This window comes from Anarhichas minor, unplaced genomic scaffold (genome assembly GCF_050575085.1).
Source record: "Anarhichas minor isolate MPS153535 unplaced genomic scaffold, ASM5057508v1 ptg000114l, whole genome shotgun sequence".
NCBI classification, from domain to species: domain Eukaryota; kingdom Metazoa; phylum Chordata; class Actinopteri; order Perciformes; family Anarhichadidae; genus Anarhichas; species Anarhichas minor.
Genome location: NW_027466560.1, coordinates 1,202,196 through 1,229,911, shown reverse-complemented (window position 1 = coordinate 1,229,911; position 27,716 = coordinate 1,202,196). Strand labels below are relative to the sequence as shown.

Here is a 27,716-nt window from a genome sequence, read left to right as displayed (position 1 = left end):
AGCGGCTAAAGCTGAGGTTATAATCCTGGTCTGGTGTTTACTGTAATGCAGTGATTTGAGATGCACTTTCTTTCTTCTTATGTCCATGACTTAAACTCTTGACAGGTGAACTCACAAAGAACGTCTAGAGGTTGTAGCCACCGTGACTTTTTGATTCCGTCCCACAGCGTACACACAGTCTCAGTCTCATGGAAAGAGTGTGACTTGACATTTGACGGGCCGCGGTTTGCCAACACGATGGTGACCTGTGGCTCGGTGTTGTTGACTCTGATCTATGAAAGACTTCACAATCAGAAACGGTTTGTTGGCACGCACAAGGAATTTGACTTGGTGAATAAAGTATAAAGGCCTTTTTAAAAACTAGAATATGACGAACAAACAAACATTATTAACTGTTATTCAAGTGTTATGTGTTTATTTACAGTCTACAGGTGTGCAGGGAAAGTTGACTTGATGTCTTTCACACTGGGGACACTGGGGACCCACTGCTTTGTGAAATGGCGGATTATGTCCCAATCATATTTAAAAAGGCAGTGTTTGGTAGAAATGGCCTCTAAAGTGAGTGAATACACTGTTTATCTGATGTCTATCTGGAGGTGACTGGACAATACTTTGCCGTCGGAGGCGTTCTGGTGTCTGTTTTTACAGCGTGCAGTATCGACCGATCACGATTGATCACGATTTGGTTGCATGCAGTTAAAAGAAGTGGCTCAGTAAAGAGCAAGAGAGACAGAAGCCAGTGGCTATCGTCTGATGATGATTCAGCATTTCAGTGGTTTAAGATTTGCTTGTGAGACAATCCGGTCGTACTCGTCCTTACTGTACGTCTCTGTAACGGGACAGTTCACGACGAGAAGCGCACGTAAGAGGAAAGTCTTGGCCGAGGGAACCCCATACACATGGACCCCCTTGACCCCTGATGCTTGATGTCTTCAGACCACAAATGAGGGAAGAATAAAAGCTAGCTAGCCTCACTCCCCGCCGCTAAGAGACTACTCTGCCGGGACGAGAGACGGACCTTCAGTCAGCTTCAGCAACTCAAGTTCAGCACCGCAAAGCTGAGCTCCGGGTGTCACGATTATGATTCATTATGACCATTATTGAAAGGAAAAGAATCTATGAAAGTTGTCAGTAAACTGACTTTGACTGTTTAAAAACACAAATGTTTGTAACTTCAACGTCTCCTCTCTTTCTCTCACCCCCAGACTGTTGCGTTGCCATGACGAGCGAGGAGGAGGAGGGCCCCAGCGTTGCAACACCGTCGGCGGCGGCAACCTCCGATGGCGCCGTCACTTCCTCCTCCCCCCGCAGGCCCTCCCCGCACCGCGAGACAAAGGAGGAGGAAGAGGAGGACATAGAGGAGGAAGGGATTCTTCAGGAAGAGAGGATCGAGGAGGACGAGGAGGACGTGGTGGAGTGTGACGGGGACGATGGAGACGACGACAGCAGCGACACCAGTGTGTTAGTGGTGCCGTACCCGGAGCTGGCACCCGTGGTCTTCTTCTGCCTCAAGCAGACAACATGTCCTCGCAGCTGTTGCATCCGCATGGTCACCAGCCCATATCCTTTCACACCGTCACCGGTGGTGCTGTCAGCGTGTGGATTATCTCCAAAAGTGCCGATTAATATCTGAGTCCATCCTCATTTAGTCATCATCACCCGGTTCTAGGCTCTAAGGTCACACATTAAGAAGGCCGTATCACTCTTAGTCTCCCATTAACGAGAGACGGATTCAGCCGACACAACATCCTGGCTTTGGATGTTTCAACCTCAACTGACACGTGTGAGCTGCCCCCAGGTGGTGCATGGGGGGTCTGGATCCAGGTCCAGATAAGTGCAGGTTTAAATACCATTTACGAGTCGGATTTATGGATGCATGACGCATTCTGCTCCAAACACACGTGTGACGCATGTAGCAATCATTTCAGCAAGGTGTCAGCAATGCTCATGGAAAAATGCTAATATTATACACATTTATTTTTGTCAGTCTTGCATGAATATTCTCTGAGAAACAGGAAAACAGCGCAAACCAGATTCACCGAGCCGCGAGGGAGGTGATAAAAACAAAGGCGTCTTTACCTTTGTGCTATAGAAATCTAAGTGGTGTTGTGTAGAGGCCCACCACACAACCAGTCCTATTGAATTGATAATAACACTAGTTATAACCACTGTAACTTTATAACTTCATGACTGATTTTCATCGAAATTACATTTGCTTGCAATTATCATTACACCTAAACTCTGGATAAATGTTGCTCATTCTAAGCAACTCATAACTGTTGTTCCTGCATATCTAACAGGCAGCATTGAGACATGCTGGATGGAGCATCGTCAACTTTTACTTCAGAGTGCTTGAAGTGAAAGTTTCCGCCTTTTGTGTGAGCAGAAATGATCGGTGCGAGGTGATGTAGGACTCATGTCTTTATCTTAGTCTTTGTGTATTCTATCTATTCTCTGCCCTTCATAAGAAGTGACACAGGGCAGCACAGGCAGACGGTTCTTATCAAGCGTCTGAAGAGCATCAGGTCATGTGTGACTCACACACGCCGACTCCCCAAACACAGAGTTCATATTCCTCCAAGTTGTAACGCCGCCGAGTGAAGAATGAGTGAGCAGACAAAGCAGAGGTATGACCGGCTGGTTGATGTTGGCAGAGACTAATAAAGGGAAAGAGAGAAGGAGACGAATGAAAGGATTCAGAGAAACGATGGAAAGAAGGAAAGTTATACTGATGGAAAGATGACAGTGGGTCGTAGAAACAGGGAAACAGACAACACGTGAGACTGGCAGTGTAAGTGTTTAAGAGAGGTGTGAAGGTGGGGGAAGGAATACAACACATATAGTGTGTGTGTGTGTGTGTGTGTTTCTATGTGTCTGCATGTGATAAATCGCTCCAGCGTTGACGTCGCAATGTGTGCGTGTGCATTAGTCACATGGTGCGACGTGCGACAAGTCAAGTGAGGCAAATGATCTCAAACACGTCACGCTCAAACATTTGTTCTTGCTGCACACAACTCTGGTTTCAGGGATCTGGGATACACAGACTGTGTTGCTGCTGACGGACACGTCGGCTCTGCATGCAAAAAAACATTTGTTATACCATTACTTTATGTTTCATATCGCATAAAATATAAAATGCAATAAAAAAGACATTATTTTTTCCAATATGGTGCAGCTCTAATGTGAGCATGTGAGCGGAGAAGCAAAGCTGTTTCTCCCCAGAGACAAAGAGCTGATATCAGTGATTCCTGTCATGGAGAGAAAGGAGGAGATTGAAATAGATGTTCTCTTTGCAGACACTCTGCACATTAAGCAAACATCACATCAACTTCAGCTTCATTCATCACCAACTGGAGAGAAAGACGCAGCAGAAATTAGAGCGGGAAAATAAATGTTGGAGAGGCGAGCCATCCGTTCAGGTCGGAGAAAAACACTTTGGCTTTTGTCTGTTATTTGTTCCTCTGCTCCGCTCACAAGTGAATTATAATATATATTATAATCCATCTGGATTCTTCTCATGTACATGATGAGAATAAACCGAAAGGCACTTGCTGCAAAAAATGTACTTTAAAGCCCTGTGTTCTCATATCAAATCTTTAAAGCAGGAGTGCTAAGCTAGCAGTCGTTCACCGCTGATAGCTGTTGGTTGTTCACTAGGCGGCAACCTCCGGTTCTCCAAAGTGAAGCCGTTGCTTCATGTGTTAAAGCTGCATTCTCTCTAATGTCCACCAGGGGGCGACTCCTCTGGTTGTATGCCTCTGCTGGTTGTAAAGCGGGGTATGCTTTAGGGCGGGGCTTACTGTGATTGACAGCTTTCCCTTCACTGGTTGCAAGAAAACAAGAAATGCAGAACTTGTCCTACTTCTTAGAAACAGTCTATGTTGTTGACTTTATTTGAGTTACTCTAGCGGCTGCTAATGCTGACGCCAGTTTGTCAGCTCCTCAGCTAAGGTGGCTAAAACATACATAGTGTTGAAGTGGAAGAGCTGAAGTGGTTTATAGAGGGGTCTCTAAAGAGAGATATAGTACTCAGAGTTTTAAAGAAATAGAGTGATTGTTGGCCACTTATTGGTGCTTCAGGAGTTCTGAGTGGCTCAGCTCCCCCTCTCTCCCACTTCTCCCTCTGGCTCCATCACTCTTCTTCACCCTTCCTCTCTTGGACAGCAAATCATTTGTAGTTTCCATTGTGTTAAATCTTTTCGTCGAAGCTCAGAGAGGACGTCAGTGAGGCAGAGTTGGATACTTGGCAGTCGACGGATAGACGGGTCAGACTTCTGTCGCTCTAGATTTATTCCCGATCACAGTTTGACATAATTTACTTCCGGATTCTATTCGTGCGTCACTTTTTTTTGTCGTCGCTGATCCTCATCCACACTCACCGATATGTCCACTTCACCATTGTTTCACTCTGTCCTTGTGAGAAAACACTGTGCCAGCAATGGTTTTTGAGAAAGCAAGAGAGCTGTTGTAAAGGAGGTGGATATCACTGGTTGAAGGACTATTAATATCAATGAGACTAAATATTCATAACACCTTTATGTAACACAACATAACAGCCTCGAAAGAATACCCATGAAGTTAAATCAGGTTGTTTGTATTATGTTGTTTGTTGGTTGTGTTATGCACGGTACGGAGGTGTACCGTAATAAGTCCACATTTCTAACTGCAGTTGTATAAATCATAATTGTGTCCCAGTGCACTAAATGCACTCGTATATGTCTTCTTATTCAATGTATTCTCTGCGATGTGAAGTGTGCTGCGCTACATTTTAAGTGTACTTGACAATTTCTTATCAACAATAGGAATGTAAGTCTACTCTACGTTGGTACAAGTGTATACACGTACACTTTAAATGTATTTACATGCAAGTGTACTTCTCAATTTGCCAAGTCGTGAAACAGCAGCTCGTAACAATGAATCTGTGAAAGTGAAACTATGAAAAGCTGAACCCAGGAACACGCCTGGGTGGGCACAAAGCTCTAATTAACACAGCAATAAATACTGTCATTCAGTGCCCTACAGAAACAATGCTGTTCATGTGCACCAGAGCACCATTTATGGATAATTGTAACACTGCAGTAAACTCCGATGGCTTTCTTTTGTAAAAGGAAAGTCTGCTCTTCGCTCTGTGAAGCTTTCAGCATTTGGTTTTGGTTTGGATATCAACAGTTATAATGCCATGGACCGGCTGAATGCTCCAATCTGATCGGCAACAGGGTGTCCATTGATTCCTGTTGATGGACTCCTACTGTGTAGTTCCAGTGAAACTGTCCGTTAACCGATCAAAATGAATGCTAGCAGCATAGCTAGCCGGTCTTGTTAAACATTCCGTAAAAATGTTTTCAACCGTACGCTATGACGCTTTGAATCTTTCTGCGTAACGTGTGTTAGCGTTATTTTAGTCAGGATTGTGTGAAAACATGATATTGATTTGTGGACAATGACATGGCTGGATAGTCTGCTAGTTGAATTATATGTACTGTTTGTCAACCGTACCCAATGGTATTGACTTTGAATCTTGCTAAAAACAGTGACATGGCTGGATAACTAGCTTGTTATGTTGTCTTCCTGGCTCGTAGCTCGTAGCCGAAGGGTTCTACGAGCTGAGCCTAGAAATATCTCCCGTTGCCAAGTTGTATCCAAGGTCGGTCCTATTTACGGTTACATTGCATTGAGAACCTCATGGGATGGTAATAATTGTTCCAGGTATTAGCCACCCCCCAGCTGCTACCAGGGAAATGCCCCGCTGAGCGGCAGACAGTTGTGGCCTCCCCGTTGTGGCCTCCCCGCTGTCCATTAAGTCCTCATTGTGGACAGCTCAGCGGGCATTGTCCCTCTCATGCTCCATTTATTAGCAATAGCAATGGTCTGTTAATCTTCATGAACCTTTGGATGTTTTACACAAACACTATGGGCTGTGTTTTAGAAATAATGTATGAAAGTATACAGATTATGTATATGTATGTGTGTACATCATTACCTAAGATGTAGCCTACCTTTGGGGTACTTGCAGGAATTGAATACCACTTAAAACACACTATTCATGGTTTTATTTTGAAGGGTCAATGCAAATCTATGGGACTATGTTGACTATGTTGACGTTAAGGCAACAAAAAAGCAGTGTAGAGCAGCTTCTCAGTGTGATCTACAATACTACCATCCTCTCATATTACAGGGAGTCGTTTGATTCAATGTTTGTATCATAAATTGTCTTTCATTAAGCTTAAAAGTCTTTTTGTTAACATCTGTTTGCTCGATGAGCAGTTGTTTCCTCCAGCAGTACGCTTCGTGTAGCTACAACAACAACTTCATCTCGTTGAATCTTAACCGTGTTGCTGCCCAAAGGCGTTCATGGTGAATTATGTTGAAAGTGGTTGAAAAAGCACTTTAACAATTCAGTTCTCTGAATAAGAGGAGCAAGACAGACGTGGTTAAGAGAAACACTTTAGTTGGAACTGGGTTTTCTGCTGAGGTGAGGTGCTGCCAGCAGTCTTACCATCCTTGTGAAATTTGTATTTGTTTTTGCAAAATTGTACATTTCCCACGCTGAATCGACTGCGTAGTCGCGTAAGAAATGAAACGTCAAGGCAAACTTGTCACGGCCATGGTTTCTCTTCCCTGCACAAAGCTGCTTCCAACAGGGAGTACTCTCATTGTATCCACAGTCTGTGTGGCTCCACTGATGCCGGGCTGACAGTGAAGCACATATCACGTTAACTAGCAGAAACACAGCAGCGTCCGTTGACATAGAGAGGGTGTAATCAGAGCGTTGTGGAGGAGGGAATAATGGAGATCATTCCAAAGGTTTTGAAATGATAAATGCTGCTCTCCACAGCTACACCTGTACCTGTGTGTTGGACAGGAGGGAGGGATGAAGGAGGGAGGGATGAAGGCAGAGAATGAGAGGAGAAGCAGTCTGTGCAGAGACAAACAGAGCAAGAGGAGTTCATATATATATTCTGCTCCAAACCAAATCTGATGGCAACGGAAGCTCAGATTAATAGCTTCCAATTCACTTTCAATCTCCTGTGGACCAACACATGTGGCCCTCTGTGCCACTGGTGTTATTGCACATACACACAAACTCTCACTGTCACACAGATCTACCGACACATACACACAAAAACAGACAAAGATATTCAGCACATATATATATGAATAATCCTTATTGGCAGATACAGATCCCTCTTTTGTCTTGTTTGGTTGTAGCAGCTGGTCTACCAGACTTCAGACTGTAGACCACCGCTCTGAAGTCAGTAAACCATCACAAATTCTAAATGTTATACTTTTACTTTGTTATAGTCGTCTACAGTGTTTTTTTATGTCTTCATAAAATGACACTATTCAAATGATAAAGAAATACAATACCGTATTTCTATTGATAAAAACAAATCTGGTCATTAGTAGTTATTCAAGTTTCTCACCAAAACTATATTTTACAGATGACATGTGAACACATCATGATAACGTTATAATGTACCTTCAGCCAGTACTCATGTTCACTGAGCAGAGCCTGAAGGCATCATAATGTAACTGAAGTGAACCTCCCTTGGTTAGCCGTTAGCGGTGCTGCTAACGTTACTAGCTCTCCTCCTGTTGCTTTAAACACTGATTGGTTGTTTACAATGAAACATTATCGGAGACTAGAAACACATGAATGATGTCCTGACCACATGTTGATCTGAATATTGGAGGATAACGATGGTCAGTAAAACTTTATTTAGCTCCATGGTGGTTAAATAATAAGATAATTCAGGATAACTACGCTAATGGATGGGCTGTATTGATCAGGATGGCTATTGGATATGCTATCATGTTGGCTGATGCTCTGCATCAGGAGAAAGGGATTCACTTGATGCAATTTGGCAGTTCTAGAATAATCATTAGACCCAAGGGGATGGATGTGAAACACCTTTTGGTTTGTGTGGTTGGATGATGATTGGATTAATGCAGCTGAACTGGATCTTATACAAGATGTCTACTCAACAAAATCAGTTTGATTGGTAAATCAATTCCCCTGCAGCGGCTGCAGGTGTTTCCTTTAGTGGAGTTGAAAGGTAGCTTTCTTGCTGAGCAGTGCATGGCAGGCAGGTTGCGTACGGCAGCAATGATCTGTCTCTGTGATTGGTCTCGCTGGTGTCTTGGATGTTGATCTGGTTTTCTTGTTTTCCAGCCACCCGTGAAGCCCTTTGAGACTGTAGTTGAAGTCTATACGTGAACAAACTTGACTTGACAAGTTGTGACATGTTTTTGTGACATTTCATTTTTTTATTGGCGTTGGGGTGTTCGGAATGGGACTAAGGCCTGAGGTTTGTTTGAGGTCCTCACGATGCATTGTTGAGTTTTAAGTTAGTGTGTATCTAGTGTGATCTATGGTTACCGATAACACGCTTCTCTATATAGACCTGCAGAGATAGTTATGTGTGTCTCTGGAGAACCATGACAGTCAGGGTTCCCACGTGTCCTGGACTGGCGGAAACCTCGAGTTCTGCTGATGCTGAAGTGCCTAAAAACCTGCATTCTCTCTAGTGTCCACCAGGGGGCGACTCCTCTGGTTGTATAGAAGTCTATGAGAAAATGACTCTACTTCTCTCTTGATTTATTACCTCAGTAAACATTGTAAACATGAGTTTATGGTCTCAATCTCTAGTTTCAAGTCTTCTTCAATACAGCATGATGTTCATTTAGTACATTATGGTCCATTTAGAGTCAAACAGACCATAAAGCAGGGGATGCTTTAGGGCTACACGGTGATTGACAGGTCTCTACCAGAGACGTATACGCCGTCTCTCCGTCACTTTAGCTGATACTTCACTGGATTGTTTTTAGTGTAGGTTTTAAAATGACAGTCTGTATGCAGCGGTCAGTTTCTATAGAATCCGAGTGTTGCTCGGGGGGGGGGGGGGGACAGCTAGTCTGCCTCTTTGGGACGCTCTTTTCTCCTGACTGGACATGTGCAGCATGGATGAACTTATTTATGCAGACATGTTGGAATGGACAATGCTGGAGCAGACAGCAGCTGTGATGTGGGGGGGTTCCAGCTCCCTCTTTTTATTCTTTTATGCTCTCCAGCAGCTGTGCTTATGCTGATGCCGGTATTAAGGTATTAATCACTATGCTAATGTCACTGTACCTACCCGTCAAACTGGTGCATGCATGGACCTGTGCTCCCTCTATCCATTCATGTATTCAATCATTCTGTTTATATTCAAATAGTTTTCTATATTATTATTATTATTATTATTATTATTATTATTATTATACTCCCTTCCTGTCCCTTGTTCCTTCCTCCCACTGTTTATCACCTTCTGCTTCTTTTATCACCGTTGTTTTCTGCTCATAAAAAGCCTCCTTTGAACCTCTTCACCAGACACTTCTGAGCTGGTTTATCTGTGTTCTCTCTTTCATCCTTTATTTGATCACACAGCATCGGCAGATCCCATTTCACTGAAGAGACTATTTGTTCCTTGGCCGGAGCTGCGATTAATTTTAATGGTCGCCCTTTGCCCCGTTAAGCGTCCTGTTACACGTCTTACGTCTTACAGCAAATGAGATGGCTGAGTAACATGTCGGAGCCCCGTGGAACAGAGCACAGAGCACAGTTCTCTGTTTAATTTGCTGAATCTCACTGGTGTGAGTGGACCGTGGACAGTCTGTAGGTGTGAGCCAGAGAGATGTGTAAAACAGATGTAATTTAAATTGGAGGGTTATCTCGCTTGTTTAACAGTATTATAAGGTCACTAAAGTGACACTGTCCTTCAACCGTTAATGAAGGGAAAGCTTACGGTTTTCTTTCAGTAGCAGAGGTGGAACAAGTCAAATAAACTAAGAGGATCAGATCATAATCCTCTCTCAGACCTTCTTCTGTTCTGCCAAAGGGCCAAAACAAACAGATGGTCCTTCACGACCCCTCAGTGCCTGCAGCTACTGCAGCAACAGTTTCAGTTCACCCTCTCATCCACCTTTCTTCTTGGCTCAACATTTCCTCCTCGGCCTCTTTACCTCCGTGGTGTGACGTCACCTAGAAGTCTAATATTTAGCCCATTTGTTTAAAGGAAGCAATCAAAGATTCAATAGCGATATCAAGAGTTCTCTGTGGTTGATTGAGGTTGTGTCACTCTCAGTGAGCTTTGTTTTAAACAGTTGGATTAATAAGCACCACGTGTAACACTTCAATGACCTCCTTCTACTTGGAAAAACCAACCCAGAGCCAAATACCGTGTTTGGAAGCAAGTGCAGGCTGCAAAGTCCCACGACCAGCAATATCTTGAGATGAATGAGTTTATTTAAGCGTACGGACGCCACACGTTTGATTCCTAACGCCGTGTGTCGTAGTGTCGTACGCTCTTAGCATTCGGCCCAGACGTGCAGACGGCCCCGTGCTGCTGACGTCATGTATCGCTGCTCTGCCTTCATGCTGGTTGCTGCCGATACGTATTATTGTCAGCTTGGCATCGCCCACTGGGCCTGCAGGCGCTGAAATAACACACTGGCTCCTGTGGAGAGATGGTGTGTGTGTGTGTGTGTGTGTGTGTGTGTGTGTGTGTGTGTGTGTGTGTGTGTGTGTGTGTGTGTGTGTGTGTGTGTGTGTGTGTGTGTGTGTGGCGATGTGCAGAAGTCAGGTGTGTTATTTATAGCTTCCTGTCTGAACAGCAAACACAGACGTGGAACTTTTCTCTGATATCTTAACCGACCAGTAGAGTCTCTCACTGGACTCACGTTCTCGTACTTATTAAAGCTTTATATAACAAACGATATCTGTTAGTTTGTGTTTTCAATATTCAGATTTAAAACTGGTAATAAACTAATAAACACAACTGAAAATCCGTAACAGAAAGAATTGAAAACGTGATTGTTTACCTCTCAAAAATACGATTTTTTTACTTCACCATGAATATTATATTACGTTTAATGACATGCAGTTCGGTGTTTAGTTTGGATTACATACACATGATGGAATGATTTTTTTATTTTTAAGAAACAAGTGTTTGAATGTGTATTATTGAGTTGGGACGTTAGTTATAAGCTGTAAAACAGGGAGACAGACCCAGAGGAAGGTCATTAGTCATTAACACTCCCAGTGACTGCGATCTGCACTGTGTCACGGTGGGAGCTGTTGACTGGCATGTGTTAATGTGGTGTGTGTGTGTGTGTGTGTGTGCGTGTGTGTGTGTGTGTGTGTGTGTGTATGTGTGTGTGCGTGTAAAAGAGCATGTTTGTGTTCCTTTTCTTCTGTGAACTGAAATTATCGTCTCAATTTAGGAAGCTGAAAGCGACGCTTGTCCCCACAGACACCACACCTTGTTCCTCTCGTTAAGATCGTGAGTATTAACGTGTCACTTTGTTACGTCTCAGCCACATAATGATGATGATGATGATGATGATGATGATGATGATGATGACAAACTATTTGTTTTTTAAATGCAGAGGAGAGAGCGTTCTCAAACTGCCAGAAGGACTAATTGACCTCTCTACACAGACAGATGAGATACATAGACATGTAAAGAAGAGAACAGATGTGTAACAATAGAGAACAGATGTGTAACAATAGAGAACAGATGTGTAACAATAGAGGAAAGAGTGAAACACAAAAGAGATCAATGAGGAAAAAGATGCAGTATTAGGAGTGAATTGTCAAAAAAAGATACGTTTTTTTCCATCCGATGAACAGAAGTGACCACATCTGGACTGAGGAGGAGTGAGGTAGAGACGTATACGTCAAAGTCACAAGACTTCATTGACTTTTACCTGGCAGAACACAGGAGTCACTGGTCACATCGGCTGGTAAAAGTGAGCAGATATTCACTGCAGATTGATGGAGAAACATCCATCGTGCCTTGACATGGTGTTGTGTTGTGTGTATGTCTCACTGGTCGCAGTATATGTTTAGCTCCGTCAGTAGTTGTGTTTGATTGGTGGTCAGTGGGTTCTATCGGTTACACGAGCAGCGTACTGACGTCCGTGGGCAGGAGAGGAAAGCTGCACTCTTAACCTCTGCATCATATCAGCAGCGTACTTCATCACAGAGAGAGAGAGAGAGAGAGAGAGAGAGAGAGAGAGAGAACACATGGGAGAGCAAAGTGAATCCCAACAGATGGTTTGAAGGAAGACTGTCTGTTTCCCGTCTTATCTCATCTGTAACGGCACGCTGAGTATTTCCCTGCTAACTCCATTCCTGTCGTATCTCCCCACCGTCGCTCAAAGACACTTTAGTGCGGCTGTTAGATTCAGTTTACTGCTTTACTCTCTCTCTCTCTCTCTCCCTCTGTCTCTCTCTCTCCCTCTGTCTCTCTCTCTGTCTCTGTCTCTCTCTCTGTCTGTCTCTCTCTCTCCCTCTCTCTCTCTCTCCGTCTCTCTCTGTCTGTCTCTCTCTCTGTCTCTCTCTCTCTCCCTCTCTCTCTCTCTGTCTCTCCCTCTCTCTGTCTCTCTCTCTCTCCGTGCCGTCAGTCCTTCCTGTTGCAGCAGTTTATCTGCCTCAGTCTGTTTCCCAGAAGGTGATGGACCGCTAAATGAACCCGTAGTATTCTGATCTCAGCACAACCACACAATGTGTGTCTGTGTGTGTGTGTGTGTGTGTGTGTGTGTGTGTGTGCACGTAGTTTTAGGCTTGTGTGGCATCTTCTTTTATAAAATATATCGATTCATTGTTAAACTAAACGGTGGTTTTATCAAATGATTGGATCCCCGATCAGGATATTGAATCGTGAACAGATGATTTAGTTGACCGAAAAATGTGTGTCGTTCAAAATACAAACACACACACACACACACACACACGCACACACACACACACACACACACACACACACACACACACACACACACACACACGCACACACACACACACACACACACACACACACACACAACAGAGGTTTTCCTAATATATATTTTTTTGACAGCGCCGGTTGCCACAGCAACAAGGCAGAGCTTGTCTTAGAGGAATCCTGCGGCCGCTGAGAGGAACCGAGTGGGAGACGCAGACAGAGAGAAGTCAGAGATGTGAGGAGGCGGAGGGATTCTTAGAAGCAAAGAAACTTCCACACTTTACTTACATTGACACAACGATATTTTGTATCATAAGTTTTTCTGAAATGTTGTGTTTAAATATGCAAATGAGACAATCTTATTAAATACGTGCTGATTTGATTATATTTTTCTTTTCAAGGACCCAGAAAGGAAAGCAAACAAAACCATTGGTTAGACCTTTCTAAAGAAGGGAAACGGTACGCTCCTCTCTTGAGAACTGTATTTGTTCAGATTAAGACTAAACCTCCCACAAGATCGTAAGAGACGCTAACAGCACTTCACAGCCAACTCAAGATGAGATTAATTTACAGGATAAAGCAAGAATAAAAACACAGTCTGGTTCATGTAAAATCTCTCACAGGATGCAAACTGCAGCGTTAGAGGCTGATGAACGCACACTGACTGGTGCGTGTGTTTATTTGCTTCCATTCATTTGTACAAACCACAGACTTTATAGAAGAAGTGGACGTAGTCATCGAGACGTCACCCATCGGTTTGTGGACTGATGTTTTGAAGCCTCAAGTTCGACGATTTTGCCGTTGCCATCTCGGAATACGGCTGTCGCCATCATTTTTTTTGCAACCAGTGAACAGGAAGTGACCATATCTGGACTGAGGAGCGACGTAGAGACGCGTATACGTCTCTGGTAGAGACCTGTCAATCACTGTGTTGAAGAACCCATCATAGAAAGTTTTTAAAGAACATAGTGTGACCTCTTGGTATAATGGAGAAGTAAAAGAGGCCCTGAAGACACAGATGTCAGCTCCTAAAGACACGGAAAGGCAGTTTAAAACAGGAAACAGCTTCTCGGAAGGCTAGTTTAAAACAGGAACATAGAAACCACAACCGACTCATAGTTGAGCTACCTGCATGAACCAGATAAGACCAGACTAGACACTTCCTTCTTGGGAGTCATGTGAGGCGGAGGCCTCTGTAGGTATAAAAGGATGCTGAATGTTGCATCTCGTTGAAGCTCACACCACAGACAGCTGAATGAGTATCTGTGGTGCACTCTTCACTTGCAAGCAAATAAATGGACAAAGACAACTTTAAATCTTTTGAAGACTTTGTTATTGATTTGTGAACAAAAACTCTCTTCTCCCGATTAACCTAGAAATTTTCCACCACAGGAGGGAGGGAGGGAGACAGACAGACAGAGAGCTGGGTTAGAAAGAGTGACGCCAGCGAGGTGTTCAGGATTCATTTAGCCCCCCGCTGACACACACTCTCTCAGCCTCCCGGCTCTTTACGGCGCCGCCACGCCGACGCTTTTTTCGGCACATCCAAATCTTTTGTGTTATTGTCTCTGATGCCACTTGACTTGGTCTGGCCCTTCTAAAAATCATGGATTTGTTTCTGATGTAAGTGAATCTGCTGATGGAGCTTTGGATCAAACGTGTGGTTCACTCTGACAGGAAAACCACAAACAAATATATATATATATATATATATACACTGTATATGTATCAGGGCTGGAGTAAGTCCTTGTCAGAAGATGAGTTAATGACTTGACCTGTGTCATTAATGTGGTTGAGTTTACTGACTTTTTAATCCAGTTTTAAAGGATCTCTCTTGACATTGAGAGCATTAATATATCGTCAAACAACCATCATCTGTGTAAAGATGTAGAGGAGTAATGTCGGGCTGCAGGTGGTGTCTAGCACTGTTGCCTCACAGCAAAAGGTGGCCCAGGTTGCATGTTCTTCCCGCGGCAGCGTGAGTTCTCTCCGGGTTCGCCCCAATGTCAGCTGGCATCGGCTTCAAGATTATTGGCTATAAAAAATGAATTGAATTGAAAATTGTTTTACATTTTATAGACTTGGTTACTTAGAAAAAAGTAGTCCTTGATGAATCTATAGTAAAAATAGTCTTTAGTTGCAGACGGTAACATGTCCTTCACCTGCTAAAGACTGAGATTTCATCCGGTAAAAAGGATGGATTATGTGACTCCCTATTCATAAAAATACATAACAATGCATAGAAACATAATGAATGAGCACATTAAAGAGGGAGATGTTATTGCATGTTTGTACCAGGAGGCAACCTCCGGTTCTGCAGAGTGAAGTCAGAGCTTCATGTGTTAAAGCTGCATTCTCTCTAGTGTCCACCAGGGGGCGACTCCTCTGGTTGTATAGAAGTCTATGAGAAAATGACTCTACTTCTCTCTTGATTTATTACCTCAGTAAACATTGTAAACATGAGTTTATGGTCTCAATCTCTAGTTTCAAGTCTTCTTCAATACAGCATGATGTTCATTTAGTACATTATGGTCCATTTAGAGTCAAACAGACCATAAAGCAGGGGATGCTTTAGGGCGGGGCTACACAGTGATTGACAGGTCTCTACCAGAGACATATACGACGTCTCTACGTCACTCCTCCTCAGTCCAGATATGATCACTTCTTCATTGGCTGCAAAAAAACAACTTGACAACAGCCGTAATCCAAGATGGTGATGGCAAAATCGCCGAACTCGAGACTTCAGTCCACAAATCAACAGGTGATTTGACGATGACCACGTCTACTTCTTATTTACAGTTTATGAAATCAACATTGAAGTGTCTTCACATAAGGTTTCTCACAGCAAACTGGGACTGGACCAGAGTCTGTTTAGAGTCTGGTCACCTTCCAATGATAAAAGGGAACTCCATGAAGCCTCTACATTTTGACAGAGCAGCGCTCCTGTCCTCCAGGGAGCCATCAGAACAGGCCGATCACTCACACTGTACTTCCAGCTATTTTACCGGAGCTGCTCCGTGGCCCACATTGAAATTCTGGAGGTGTTTTTTTTTTTTTCCGGCAGTGCTTCCAGCCATGAGTGACGGGCACTGGATGAATGTGAAACACACTACTTTGCAACCACTGCCCGGTACGAAATGACAAAAAAATGATATAAAAGGAAGAAAGAATTCCGGTTGTGAAACAGTTCTATGAAACAATTTCTGAGTTAATCTTCTTCGAAACACTGAATTCCACCTGATTCTCCATCCAGCAGAGTGTGTGTGTGTGTGTGTGCGTGTGTGTGTGTGTGTGTGTGTGTGTGTGTGTGTGTGTGTGTGTGTGTGTGTGTGTCTGCGAGCCTCCTCCAAGGCAGCGACACTAATTGACTCATTCTTCAGAAGTGGAGAGAGAGACAGACAGCACGTTGTTAAAGCGGCTCATGTATCGGCAGCGTGCATGAGAGGACACGCCGGCGCTTTGGCAACTCTCCGAGGCTGCTTCTTAAAGAATGCATCTGGCAGAGGAAATAACCTCCAGATAATCAGTACGGCATTAGCCCTAAAGACTGTCATCATGACTCTGACTCCGGGGGGGGGGGGGGTTGTTTTTTATCCGGCCATGATATTCACATTAAAGTGTATCTGCCTGGAAAGAGGCTGCGCCGCCTGGAGGCTCAGGAGCTCCTGACACCTGAGGATGATATCTCCGTCCTCATTAGGAAAGGGCTCGCTGCAGAAGAGAGCTATAGTTGCAAAAAGTATTGTGTGTGTGTGTGTGTGTGTGTGTGTGTGTGTGTGTGTGTGTGTGTGTGTGTGTGCGTGCGTGCGTGCGTGCATGCTGCATTTGGCATGATTTGAATATTTGTATTGTTTGTAAGTGAACCTAAAAACTGAATTTATTCCATATGATTTTTAAAAAAGCGTTTTTATATTGGAAACATTTTGATTTCCAAAATGTTGATCAAGCAGGTCAAAGCCATGTTCACTGAACACAACCAATCCAAGACAACACAAACGCTCCTTCAGCTCTCCTTCAAACGTCTTTTTAAGGTCTAAAACATAAAGAAACAATTGTTTGAGAAATTCATTAATCACCATTTTGAGTGGTGGTTGAACTAAATTTGTAATTTGAAGTCAACTTGCTTTCAGAGCTCGTTAAACTCGTTTCCCGATAACATAATAATTCCTCATGTTCCTGGTGGGCTTTTATTTTGAAACATTTTGTGGGAAATGTTGAGTTTCGGTAACTTAATGTTACAAATAATCCAAAACTCTGGTTATATTTGAGAATTGATGATATGAAGCCTGCATACATAAGTCATCTATAAATACACCCATTTAATATTGTCAACAAATAATAACTCAAGAGCAGGAGACGGGGCAGCTTCTACACTGTTGGTGTTTGTGTTGTCCATGTCTCTGCATTTAATAGCCTGAAGCTGTGCATTTTACAGCAATATTAAAAAGGCATAACCGATTCAAAAAGTGAATGAGTGAGTGTCAGATATCAAACACTTTGTTCAGCGTTAAGCACCCTGCAGCGCTGAAGATGTCTCTTTAGTGAGGGGGTTTGTGTGAACGAGTGGGTTCTCTTTCAACATGTCGGTTGGGTTGCACGTGCACATCTAGCATCCGTGCACTTTTCTCCTGCTCTCGTGCGTTGTCGAGTGGGCATTTGTATGTACACGTGTGTTTTTGCCCACTCACAGCCTATCTTTGTACGTGTTGCGGTACCTACAGCGGTCCGTCTCTTTCCTGCAGAAAAGGTTCACGCGGGGCCAAGAGAAGCAGCGCGCGGAGAACCGAAGCTGTGTTTCTGGGGGAGGAGCGTTCAGCTGGTGTGCTGCTCGGCCTTCGGGGAGGATCGGACCTCCAGGGCTGGTACTGCACATCCTGCTTCACACACTGTTTGACCGAGCAGTGCGCTCGCTCCCTCAGCGCACAGAGGAACGCATATTGAACGCATATTGAATCGCTGCCGTCACACCCGCTGCTTTGTTTCTTTAAAGGAATTTCTTTCTCTGGCATGCAGCTCGGTTTGTGCACGTTCCTGCCCGCTCCTCTAAACAAGTGTTGTTCATGCTGCGATACTCTCAGAACACCAGATGTGGTCTTGACATTTGTTTTGTAGCAATTTTTTGAGCAGTCAGAGAGTCAACAAATAGGGTTTCAGTGCCTTGCTCAAAGGCCACACTGACAGGAGATGGTGGTAGAATTAAATGATGTGAAACGTGCATCTATCTTGTTTTAGCTTTAACATTTGGGTTTCTTAAGAAGGTGCATGTGAGAGCGTCAGGGAGGAGTTCACTTCCATTTAAATTGCTAGTTTAATAATAGTGTACACGTCGTAAACATCACATGTTTCATTGCTGCTGTTATAGCTGCTCTGACGGTTTGGCTCTTAACAGCAACATGTAGACAGTAGATGTCTGAGAAAAGATCACAGAAGCTCCTGAAACCCAAAGCCGGACTCTGGAACCATGTCTGAATTAAATCCTGCAGGGTTCACCTTTCTAGTGTCGTTCCACTCGCTGCAGTTTTACCATAGTAATGCCTTTTGGGGCTGTTGAAGTCATGTGGTCAGACCCTCCTATCTCTCATCATTTGTCACTGATATGATCATGAATTCGTGACGTGTCCTCTCAGACTGCATCCTGTTCTGTGCCTCCACTCCTCGAGCTGTTCTCCTTAACGCTCGACGGCTCCACGTGGTTCGAACGCGTGAGCATGATGGTGATCCTGTTGAACTGCGTGACTCTGGGGATGTACCAGCCCTGTGAGAACATCGACTGCACATCGGACAGATGCCAGATACTACAGGTACGACCACACACACACACACACACACACACTTTGTGATCATATCTTTTCCATTGATGCTGCAGCATGATTTACTCTCCAAGGCCTTGCAACTGTTTGCTTGTATCTTATTGCACTCCAGTTTCTTTATTTGAACACGTAATGTAGTGTACTGGGACATTGTTTTTATTATCCACCAGTAGAATCATGCAATCACTCGCATGCTTCCCGTGAGTGAGCGTGCGTCTCTGTGTCCGTCCACACATCTCTCATTCTGCTGCAGCAAACTGCACATTGCGAGTGCATCACCCTCAGCCGCTATACTCTGCAGCCAGAGACACAGCGAGGTGGAAAACAGCTGGCCCACTTCTCTTGGTTTGGACGGCGTGTTTGGCTAACGGCTAACAGAACTACCAGCGCTCACACTGCCGAGTACATCGTCACCATTCCGTTGCTACGCGGGCAGACAGCTTGTAGAGTTCAACGACTATACGGCCAGTTGTGGGATGTGTTCATCCAGTCACACAATTCAGCAGACACACCTGGCGGAGAGCTGCAATCTACTGAGTGCACCTTTCTAGTCATTGGTATTGTACTGTGACTCCACCCTCTGGGGAATATTTACATTCACTTCTCCTCGACTGCAACACACTTTGGGACTGAACTTGCATTTATGTTCCGATGTGTTGTTCCTTACAAAGGGCCTTCCAGCCTCACAGAGCCACTGACATGGCTGGTTTCTCTCCCTGTATTTAAAAGTGCCCAATAAATAATGTTGACTTAGTTACACGGGCTCATAGTATGTATATTTACAGGCTCTAGATACATCGACGCTGTGCAAAAGCACTCACAAGCATGCGTTAATAAATCTGTGCACTTATAGTTTTATATATGACCCCCTACATGAGCAGACAACTCACATGAGCACACAGAGACAACAACATGCCCTCACAGTCCTAGAAGTAGAGAGCAAAGGATGTGCTTCTAGGAAGCGTGCACATGTATTTGTACACACACACACACACACACACACACACACACACACACACACACACACCTCTTCTGTAATGCTTTCCTCTCAATGCTTCCTCGCCTGTAACTCCTCGCAGTGACTCACTGCTAGCATGTGGTCTTCATGGTGCAGCGAGCATGCACCCCGGCAGCTATTCCCCCCCCCCTCAACTGGCAGGACACAGGATCCCTTCTCACTTGTGGCAAAAGGTGCCCCCCCAACCCCCCCGAGTGGGTGTTACACCTGCGTGCGAGCGTGTGCACGTATATCTTCGGTCTGTCTTTGTGAAGCGCTCGTTGAATCACGGCTGTTTTTTGGGGGTTTTGTTCACGTTCTCACACGAACACACACAAAAGGCGCTGCACTCGGCACAGACAGCGGATTGATCCGGCTCCCTGCGGGAGGTGGCTGGTGAGTTGGACCTAATAGAATTTCTCCTCCGAGTATCTTTAGAGCCTATTCAATATCAGCATGGATTTAGTGCGCTGCAGTGCCACAGTCAATACTCTCCTCTCAGAAACTCCGTTGTTCAATACCGTGATTTCAGTCGGGGCCTCGGCAGCACAATCTTTAAGCTCCAACAAATGTGGACTTAAAGACCTTCTGGAAGCTTCGATAGTTATTCAGTCAGCTAGTTAACGCTCGTAGATGGATGGATGAGTGGATGTAAAGGGGAAAATGATAAGTGAATACCAGATTCTGTTGTTCTGTGAGAGTCAGAGGCAACTGAAATCGTAGTTTGGTCCTTAAAACGCTTTAACACCAAACATATTTAGTTTGCATTTGACTTCCCTCTAGCTGTCCCATGACCTGGATGGATGAGAACCTTCATCGACATCACACGTTGTTGTATAGAGACAACAATGTTCTCATCTCACTGGAGAGGAAATGTGAGATAGTCAATAAGTAGCCTTCAGAAAGAGAGCGGCATGCACATGATGCCAGTTTGGTTTAAAAAAAGCTCTGAAGATGTGAAAGGTTTGGAACCTTTAACGCTGAATGGTTTTCATCAGCTTTCCTCTTGTAATAGTGTTTTTGCTATTCGGGCTGCTCACATCCAGCATTCGTAGCTAAACCAACGGAAAATAATGAGTGAAGCCGATGCTTCATGTCTTAAAGCTGCATTCTCTCTACTGTCCACCAGGGGGCGACTCCTCTGGTTGTATAGAAGTCTATGAGAAAATGACTCTACTTCTCTCTTGATTTATTACCTCAGTAAACATTGTAAACATGAGTTCATGGTCTCAATCTCTAGTTTCAAGTCTTCTTCAACGGCAACGGCCAAAATCTAAGATGGCGACGGCAATATCGCCGAACTCGAGGCTCCGTAACATCAGTCCACAAACCAATGGGTGACGTCACAATGACTACGTCCACTACAGTCTGTGGGTCCAACAAACAGCCATCTTTCAGCCAAGAGGCCGCTGTTCGTTCCTCGTGTGAAACCAGAAGTCAATGTTGATTTATTTATCACGTAACTTGTGTACTTCAGTAACGTGATTTTTACCCAAAGCGACCCTGTATTGAGTGCGAACGCTGCAGCTTCTAAACGGGCTGCAGTGTAATGTGTCTGGGCAGCTCCTCACCGTCAATGTACGTCCACTAAAAGTGTTTTATTCATCCCACTGAAGGTAAAGTAAAGAAAAAGGTTATAATTCTCTGCAGGGTTCTTTTCAAAATGTTGCGTCTTTATAACAACAATCTGAGCCGTGTCAGTGGCAACATCAAGCATCCCATCAGCCTCAGCTGTACTACGCAACATGAGCAAGTTAGCATTGTAATTGAGAGCTGTAGGTGTATACTAGAACTGTGTGCACATGTGATGTGTGTGGAAAATAATAATATTGTATATATATATATATGCATATTTGTGTTATTGATATCAAAATGTAATCATGGACTGGGCTACGGCCTGCTACAGTTGAAAAGATTGGAAAGCTAAGAGCGCACCAGAATAGAGACAGATAGAAGTCAAACAAGGGAAACCAGAGAGAGACGGATGATGCAGAAGTATAGAGACGTACAAGAGACTAGAAGACAAGCGAGTGAGAGGTTAAGAAGGAGAGCAGTGGAAATGTCGGAGGAGGAATGTTTTTCTTGACATTTGGTGGAGTTTTCATCTCCTTTGGTTCGGCGAACTTTACAAACGGCAGCACCTCGTCCATCGTTCCGGTTTGACAAAGGTCAAGGTTGCAAACTGCGACCATTCCTCCGCATTAGCAGGCCAGTCCTGCAGCTCCACGCTCCCCCAGGACCGCCGAGTAGGACGCTTCTTTTGTCGAAGAGAGTGACGAAACAAGGATTCGCATCAGTGGTTCGGATTCAGATCATGTTGCCGACAGTATACTTCACCCTCTGAAAATCTAATTACTGGCAACGCCGAGCACGTCAGTTCCTCCCTAATCCCCCTTTATACACAGAAAAGAACAGCAGTAATCTGGGCCTTTTGCTCACAACAGCAATATCACGCATTAGCGAGCTGGGTTCTTTGATTTATTTAGATTTTTTTTCTTTTAATTAGATGCTTGATTAAAGGTGAAGTGAGGTGGGGGGATGTCGATGTGGGGCTTATCTCTGATTACTGCACAAACAAATTATTTTCTATTACACCACAGTTTAGGGCAAACTACTCGACTGGGGAGAAGGGGGGGGGTAGAGGGGGTAGGGGTTTAATAGAGAGAAGGTTTGGAGAGAGATGGAGATATTAACTTGTTAGAGAAAGACAATAAATGAAACGGTTGCAGGAAGAGAGACGAAGGTAAGAGATTGGCAGGGAGAAAGGGGGGAGGACGGAGGCCGAGAGAAGCTAAGGAAACACTGCAGGGTGATCGGCCACCTCGTCCCAAAGGTGCCATTGGGCCGATGTCTTGGAGACTGCCCTCTGGACTTGCCACCTTTGCCCTCGCGTTTCATACGGAAGTGCCTTTCACTGCAATTAGCAATTACTTTCATCGATGAATGATCTGCTGATTATTTGTGCCTAATAATGTTCCAAAACTCCAAGTGGCCTCTACTGATGGCATCAGTCGAAACCAAAGACTGATGTCTGTAACAAAGCTGAAACAAGTCCATTAATTGGCTACCCAATTTAGTTTCTGCTGGTTTATTCACAGCTACGAATTTAGATTTTCAATAGTTTTTCAAGCAAAATTGGCAAACATTTGCTGCCTCTGGCTTCTGAAATATGACAGTTTAATGATTTTCTTTGTCACAGATGACCGTAAAGTGAAGGTCTAATAGGGAGCAAAATGAGACGTGACTGTGGCAGTTATGGGCAATGTTACAAATAAAAATGTAATATTATTTTGCCAGAAATTGGCTCTCTAAAAGTCCTGAGAAAGCTCACTTGAGTCTCCTTACTAACGTGATAAATCGTGGATAGGGGCGGAGCCACGTTCCCAAAGTGCCCATTTGATAAAGAGTCAAGCAAACATAACATGTCCCCCACGTCATTGTGCGTTACTGACAGCAGGCATGACGGACACATCGACTCCAGAGGTTTGACTCTGACATCAGCGTGTTCCCACAGATTCACCGCACCTGGTGGTGTTTTTCCATCCTGCTGAGGTCCATCGATGTCCTTCTCTGATGTTTCTGTCTCCACCTTGTTTGCGGTGCCCAAAGCACTGAGATATGACGCCGTGTGTCTTTGTCGCCCTGTGTCTTCCTGTCAGGCTTTTGATGCATTCATCTACGTCTTCTTCGCTATGGAGATGGTTATAAAGATGGTCGCGCTGGGGATCTTCGGACGACACTGTTACCTCGGGGACACGTGGAACCGACTGGATTTCTTCATCGTCATGGCAGGGTGAGGACCTCCTGTTCCCTTTGTGCTCTCTGTGTTTGTCAGTGTGACAGGTTTTATTCTAACGCACATCTGGCAAAGCAAGAAAACCATTTGTACTACAAATTAATGGATAAACACCATATTTATAAGGTCATGTAGGATTAAATAGAAACACAAGCTTATTCATTCACACAAATGTGATTCCCTATTTATAAGTTTTATTATTAGTGTATTAATAATAAGGTTTATCAGGAGTATATTTACGAGCTCGGCAGTTCACGGTGCATTGTGCTACCATGCACGGCCAACACCGTTTATGTTAAATAAGAAACATTTAATATTGTCACGTTGATAGTCACTGTCGACCGGGGACATGGCGGACAACAACAACACAACGATAATGTGATTCAGCTGAGCTAATCACTGTAATGTACTTTAACAAATGAGCTGAAAATGACCCTCATAAATTGACCGCATGTTCATTCTGTTACTGACGACCTCATGAATATGAGCCGAAGCCTTTTGCTGGTGGAATAAACCTCATTACTCAACCTCATAATATAGGTTCTGTGAGTAAAATCAATGATGAACAATCAGATGAACCCTTTAAAGACGTAACCCCTAACCTAAACCCATTTCCACTTTCAGTTTGCATGAAGCAGTGTGGTTTCTGCTCTGTGGTGTTGTCCATTCACAGTCTGTTGTTCTGACTGCTTCCAGTTTCCTTTGATCGTCTTCTTTCGCTATTTTGAGTGACGCTTTGCCAGCGAGGGAAGTCTCACCCTTTTTTCAAATATTTTCACGTCTTTTTTATTGATCAGCACAGGAACTGGGAGTGTCTCTGTTATTGCAAGTTAGGATTTGAAAGGATGCAAATGTCTGTAAGTTGCAGTCTGTAATTGAAGTATTGTAACTTCTGCCATGAAAGTGGCTTTCACACCTTCATGTATACATTCAACTCATTCACTGGACGGTTTTGTCATGAACGTCTGAGGGTGAATGAAATTCTGGTGGAATGACAGCAAGTCATGCAGCACTTTGCTTGTTGTTTTATGTTGACACGTCTTCGCTAGTTTCACAAATAGCTCGCAAAGAAATAACCGAAACCTCCGGAGCCAAAAAGTGAAGCCAACCCGGAAGCTCCAAAAACCTGTACCGGTGGTGAATTGATTAAAACTAATCCATGTGCACTATATTCATATAAAGTTATGCATAATTAAGGGCGTGGCTGCTTTGAATCACAGGTAGCTAGCTGCTAGCTGTCTCCTAGGCGTTGCCTCAGCTAATCACTGAATTTAACCATTCGGCCGTGTTTGTAATGTCGGTGACTTCTGAATAATTGTTCATGAAAATATAAGAAAAATAATCAGTCTTTTTGTGTGGTTAAAACGGACCACTCTAAGGAGTTTGTGCATTTTTTAGTACGTTACAAACAAGCCCGTTTTTTCAGGCAAAGCTAGCATCCCAACTCATCACAGTTACCGTGAATTACTGATGCATCTAGCCAACCAAGCTAGCCAGCTAGCACTAGCTAGCACTAGCTGTTACTTAGCATTTGTTATGCTAAAGCTAACTCTTTCCCAGCTCCACCCTCTCGTCCAAATATGTTCACTACCGGCTACAAAAAGAACACGATGGCGACGGCAGAAATGGAAAACTCAAAAGGCTCGATAACCACAGACCAATGGGTGCCGTCACAGTGACTACGTCCACTTCTTCTATACAAAGACTTTCATACTTAAGACCGACGCTGTGGGGTCACTACATCAACGAGGAATGTCTACTTAACACACAGCTGGTTCAACTGCCTTTTCATGGAAAATGTCTGTATTCTCGTTCTGAAACTTATACGTGATGCCATGGTACCAACATCGTGCAGCCTTGAACATACATCCCTCATTAGAGGCTAACAATAGCTTTCTTGACCATATACAGTCAGCACATGGATTTGACAGTAGTTTAGCTCTTCCTGCTAAAATCACATATCGGCCATCGGAGTGGTTGGTGTGTTTTTCGGATGGTGTCAAACACACTTCAGGTTGTGGGCCGATTCACAGCCTATAACGGCTGGTTTCAAGTGATTGATGAAGAAACTCCTAATAACAAGAACTCTAAATCAATCTGTACACACGTTTCTTCACTCGCACAAAACCCCATAGAGGTGTTTTATTGCCACAGAATACATTATCGATTTTCATTGCAACCAAACATCATCACACCAGCTGACAGCTGAGTTTGAATTGATTATTTGAACGGCCGTGGCACTGTGATGAAAACCTAAATGTTAGTCTCCTTGAAGATGCCGTTCTTTGACGTGTGCATCACTCATGTTGGTTTTAAGGAATAAATACAAGAGCTCTGGATTCTCTGGACCTTGTTGGTATCCTTTCAGTTCAGCTAGCAATCCTGCTAGATGGTAATAAATATATAGCTGGTGAACCAACCTCTGGCAAGAAGCAGACATTTCCAATTTACCATATTATCTCTTGGCACATGAGAGGAAAAGTAATTACCATGAATGGATAAAACGATCACGTTGTAGCTTCCTTTTTCCATTTTTTAGTCTCCCTTTCAGTTGTTCCCCCATCACGATGAGTAAGCAGAGGAGACGACACCAACGGTCTGGGGATGCTGGGTAAACATCGCTCATCTGTTTCTCTTGTTGGATGAAGCTCGTAGAAAGAGACATTCCTCTATGTTGGTGACTTTCCAAACAGCTTAATTAACTGACATACTGTGCACAGGAGAAAGATTAGGAGGATTCAAAGACAACACGATCAAGTATCGCCGTTTCTTTGGTTATCGTTTAGAAGCTCATCAAATGGGCCAAAATGATTCTGTATACAAACAAGCTTTATACCAATTGCTTAAGCTACCTTCACTATGGGTTCTGAAGTCATAGAGCATCAGTCTAATTGTGCACAAGTGCATATTCACTTTTAAAGGAATTGTCTTAAAGGGGCACTCCAGAGATTTAGTATTAAACCTCCGTAGGTCCACGTTTGTTGACGCAGAAGAGACAAATAAAGCTTTAAAACGGAGGCAGCCGGGACAAAGAGAGCCTACATTCTTGTTCCAAGTGTGGTTCAATCTCCAATAATTAAAAAAGCAATACCAATAATATTTCCCAGTAAATATTATGACTCATTTGGTGATTTCCTGACTTGACAAAGCTCCTCCAGAGTTAAAACGGGTTAAATGGAACTCCCAATGACTGGTGAAATGGCCTTTATGTGTAAAATCTATCCATCCATCCGTCCATCCTACCCATTCATCCATCTTTTCCTCCATCCATCCATCCTCCCTCCCTCCCACGCATCCATCTTTTGCTCCCTCCATCCATTCATCCATCCACTCTCACCGTGATCGTTCTTCCTTTAACTTGCATTCATTAATGTGTTTGTCAAACCAGATGTGACTGTAAAGACTCAAACACTCTGAACACCATGCCACATGATGTAAGCACACCTCCTTTCTCCTCTTACATTCTCTCTTCCCACAATGCCCTCTTTTAATTAGTATTAAAATAGTTATTTAAAATATTGCCTCAAAAGAAACTGTTTGTGCTTAGTATTTATATATTTCTGTTGCGTATCTCTTTTTGATGAATTATTCACTTTTTCCTCTTCTATTGTCCCCCAGCAGCTCTCCACCATTTTTAACTGAACTTGCACTTTTTTCTACCTTAGCCATGTTCCCTCCCTCCCTCCTTTTCATTTCCACTCTCTTCATCCTCCTCTCCTTATTTCGCCCTCAAGGGAAGGTGAACATTTTTCTTTCACTTTTTTACTGGCCTGGTTTCTGGAGGTTTTCCTTGAATTTCAACAGTGCACCGTTCCAGCCCTTAGGCTGGAGAAGATGCTGCCGCCACCATCTTTATCTTGCTTCCTCGTGTTGTATGTGGTCTGTTTCCTCCACTCTGATCCCAGTTTCAGCACATATGTCTTCACCCCCCCCCCCCCGCCTCTGTCGTCCTTTAAACAGCAGCCGCAGAGATCTATCGCCTCGTCTCTGTGGAATGCTCAGCGCGTGCACTACCACCAGTAACTCCCCAGTCTCACAATCACCACATGCAGCGCATGTAGAGGCAAGGAGGGGGAGCGCGATAAAACGTCACGCCCCTGGGAACTAGTGTGCTGCAAACACAAACAGTAGGCGAGCTGCAGGAAGGGGATTAGCAGCAGCCTGAGTCCCACACCAGCTCTGCTTAGCCTGCCTGTCCAGCTGAACCCTGCACACAGTGAGATTGTGTGGAGCCGTGTGTTTGTGTGTTTGTGGACTGGTGCGGAGAACGCAGGTGTCCAACAGTAAATCAAAAGTTTGCTCTTTGAGTGAATTCTCCCTCGGGCTCAACCCCCTGCTGCATGCCT

At 44.0% G+C, this 27,716-nt stretch overlaps 1 protein-coding gene across 1 annotated transcript in view; it reads left to right on the top strand.

Moving 5' to 3' along the window:
* The first annotated feature begins 1,219 nt into the window (after positions 1-1,219).
* Positions 1,220-27,716, top strand: part of cacna1ib (calcium voltage-gated channel subunit alpha1 Ib) — a 115,671-nt gene continuing 89,174 nt past the window's right edge. Inside the window, exons 1-3 of the mRNA XM_076082962.1 lie at positions 1,220-1,560; positions 18,457-18,568; positions 23,234-23,367. Of these exons, the coding sequence (XP_075939077.1) occupies positions 1,220-1,560; positions 18,457-18,568; positions 23,234-23,367 (587 nt within the window). The remainder of the gene's footprint in view (positions 1,561-18,456; positions 18,569-23,233; positions 23,368-27,716) is intronic.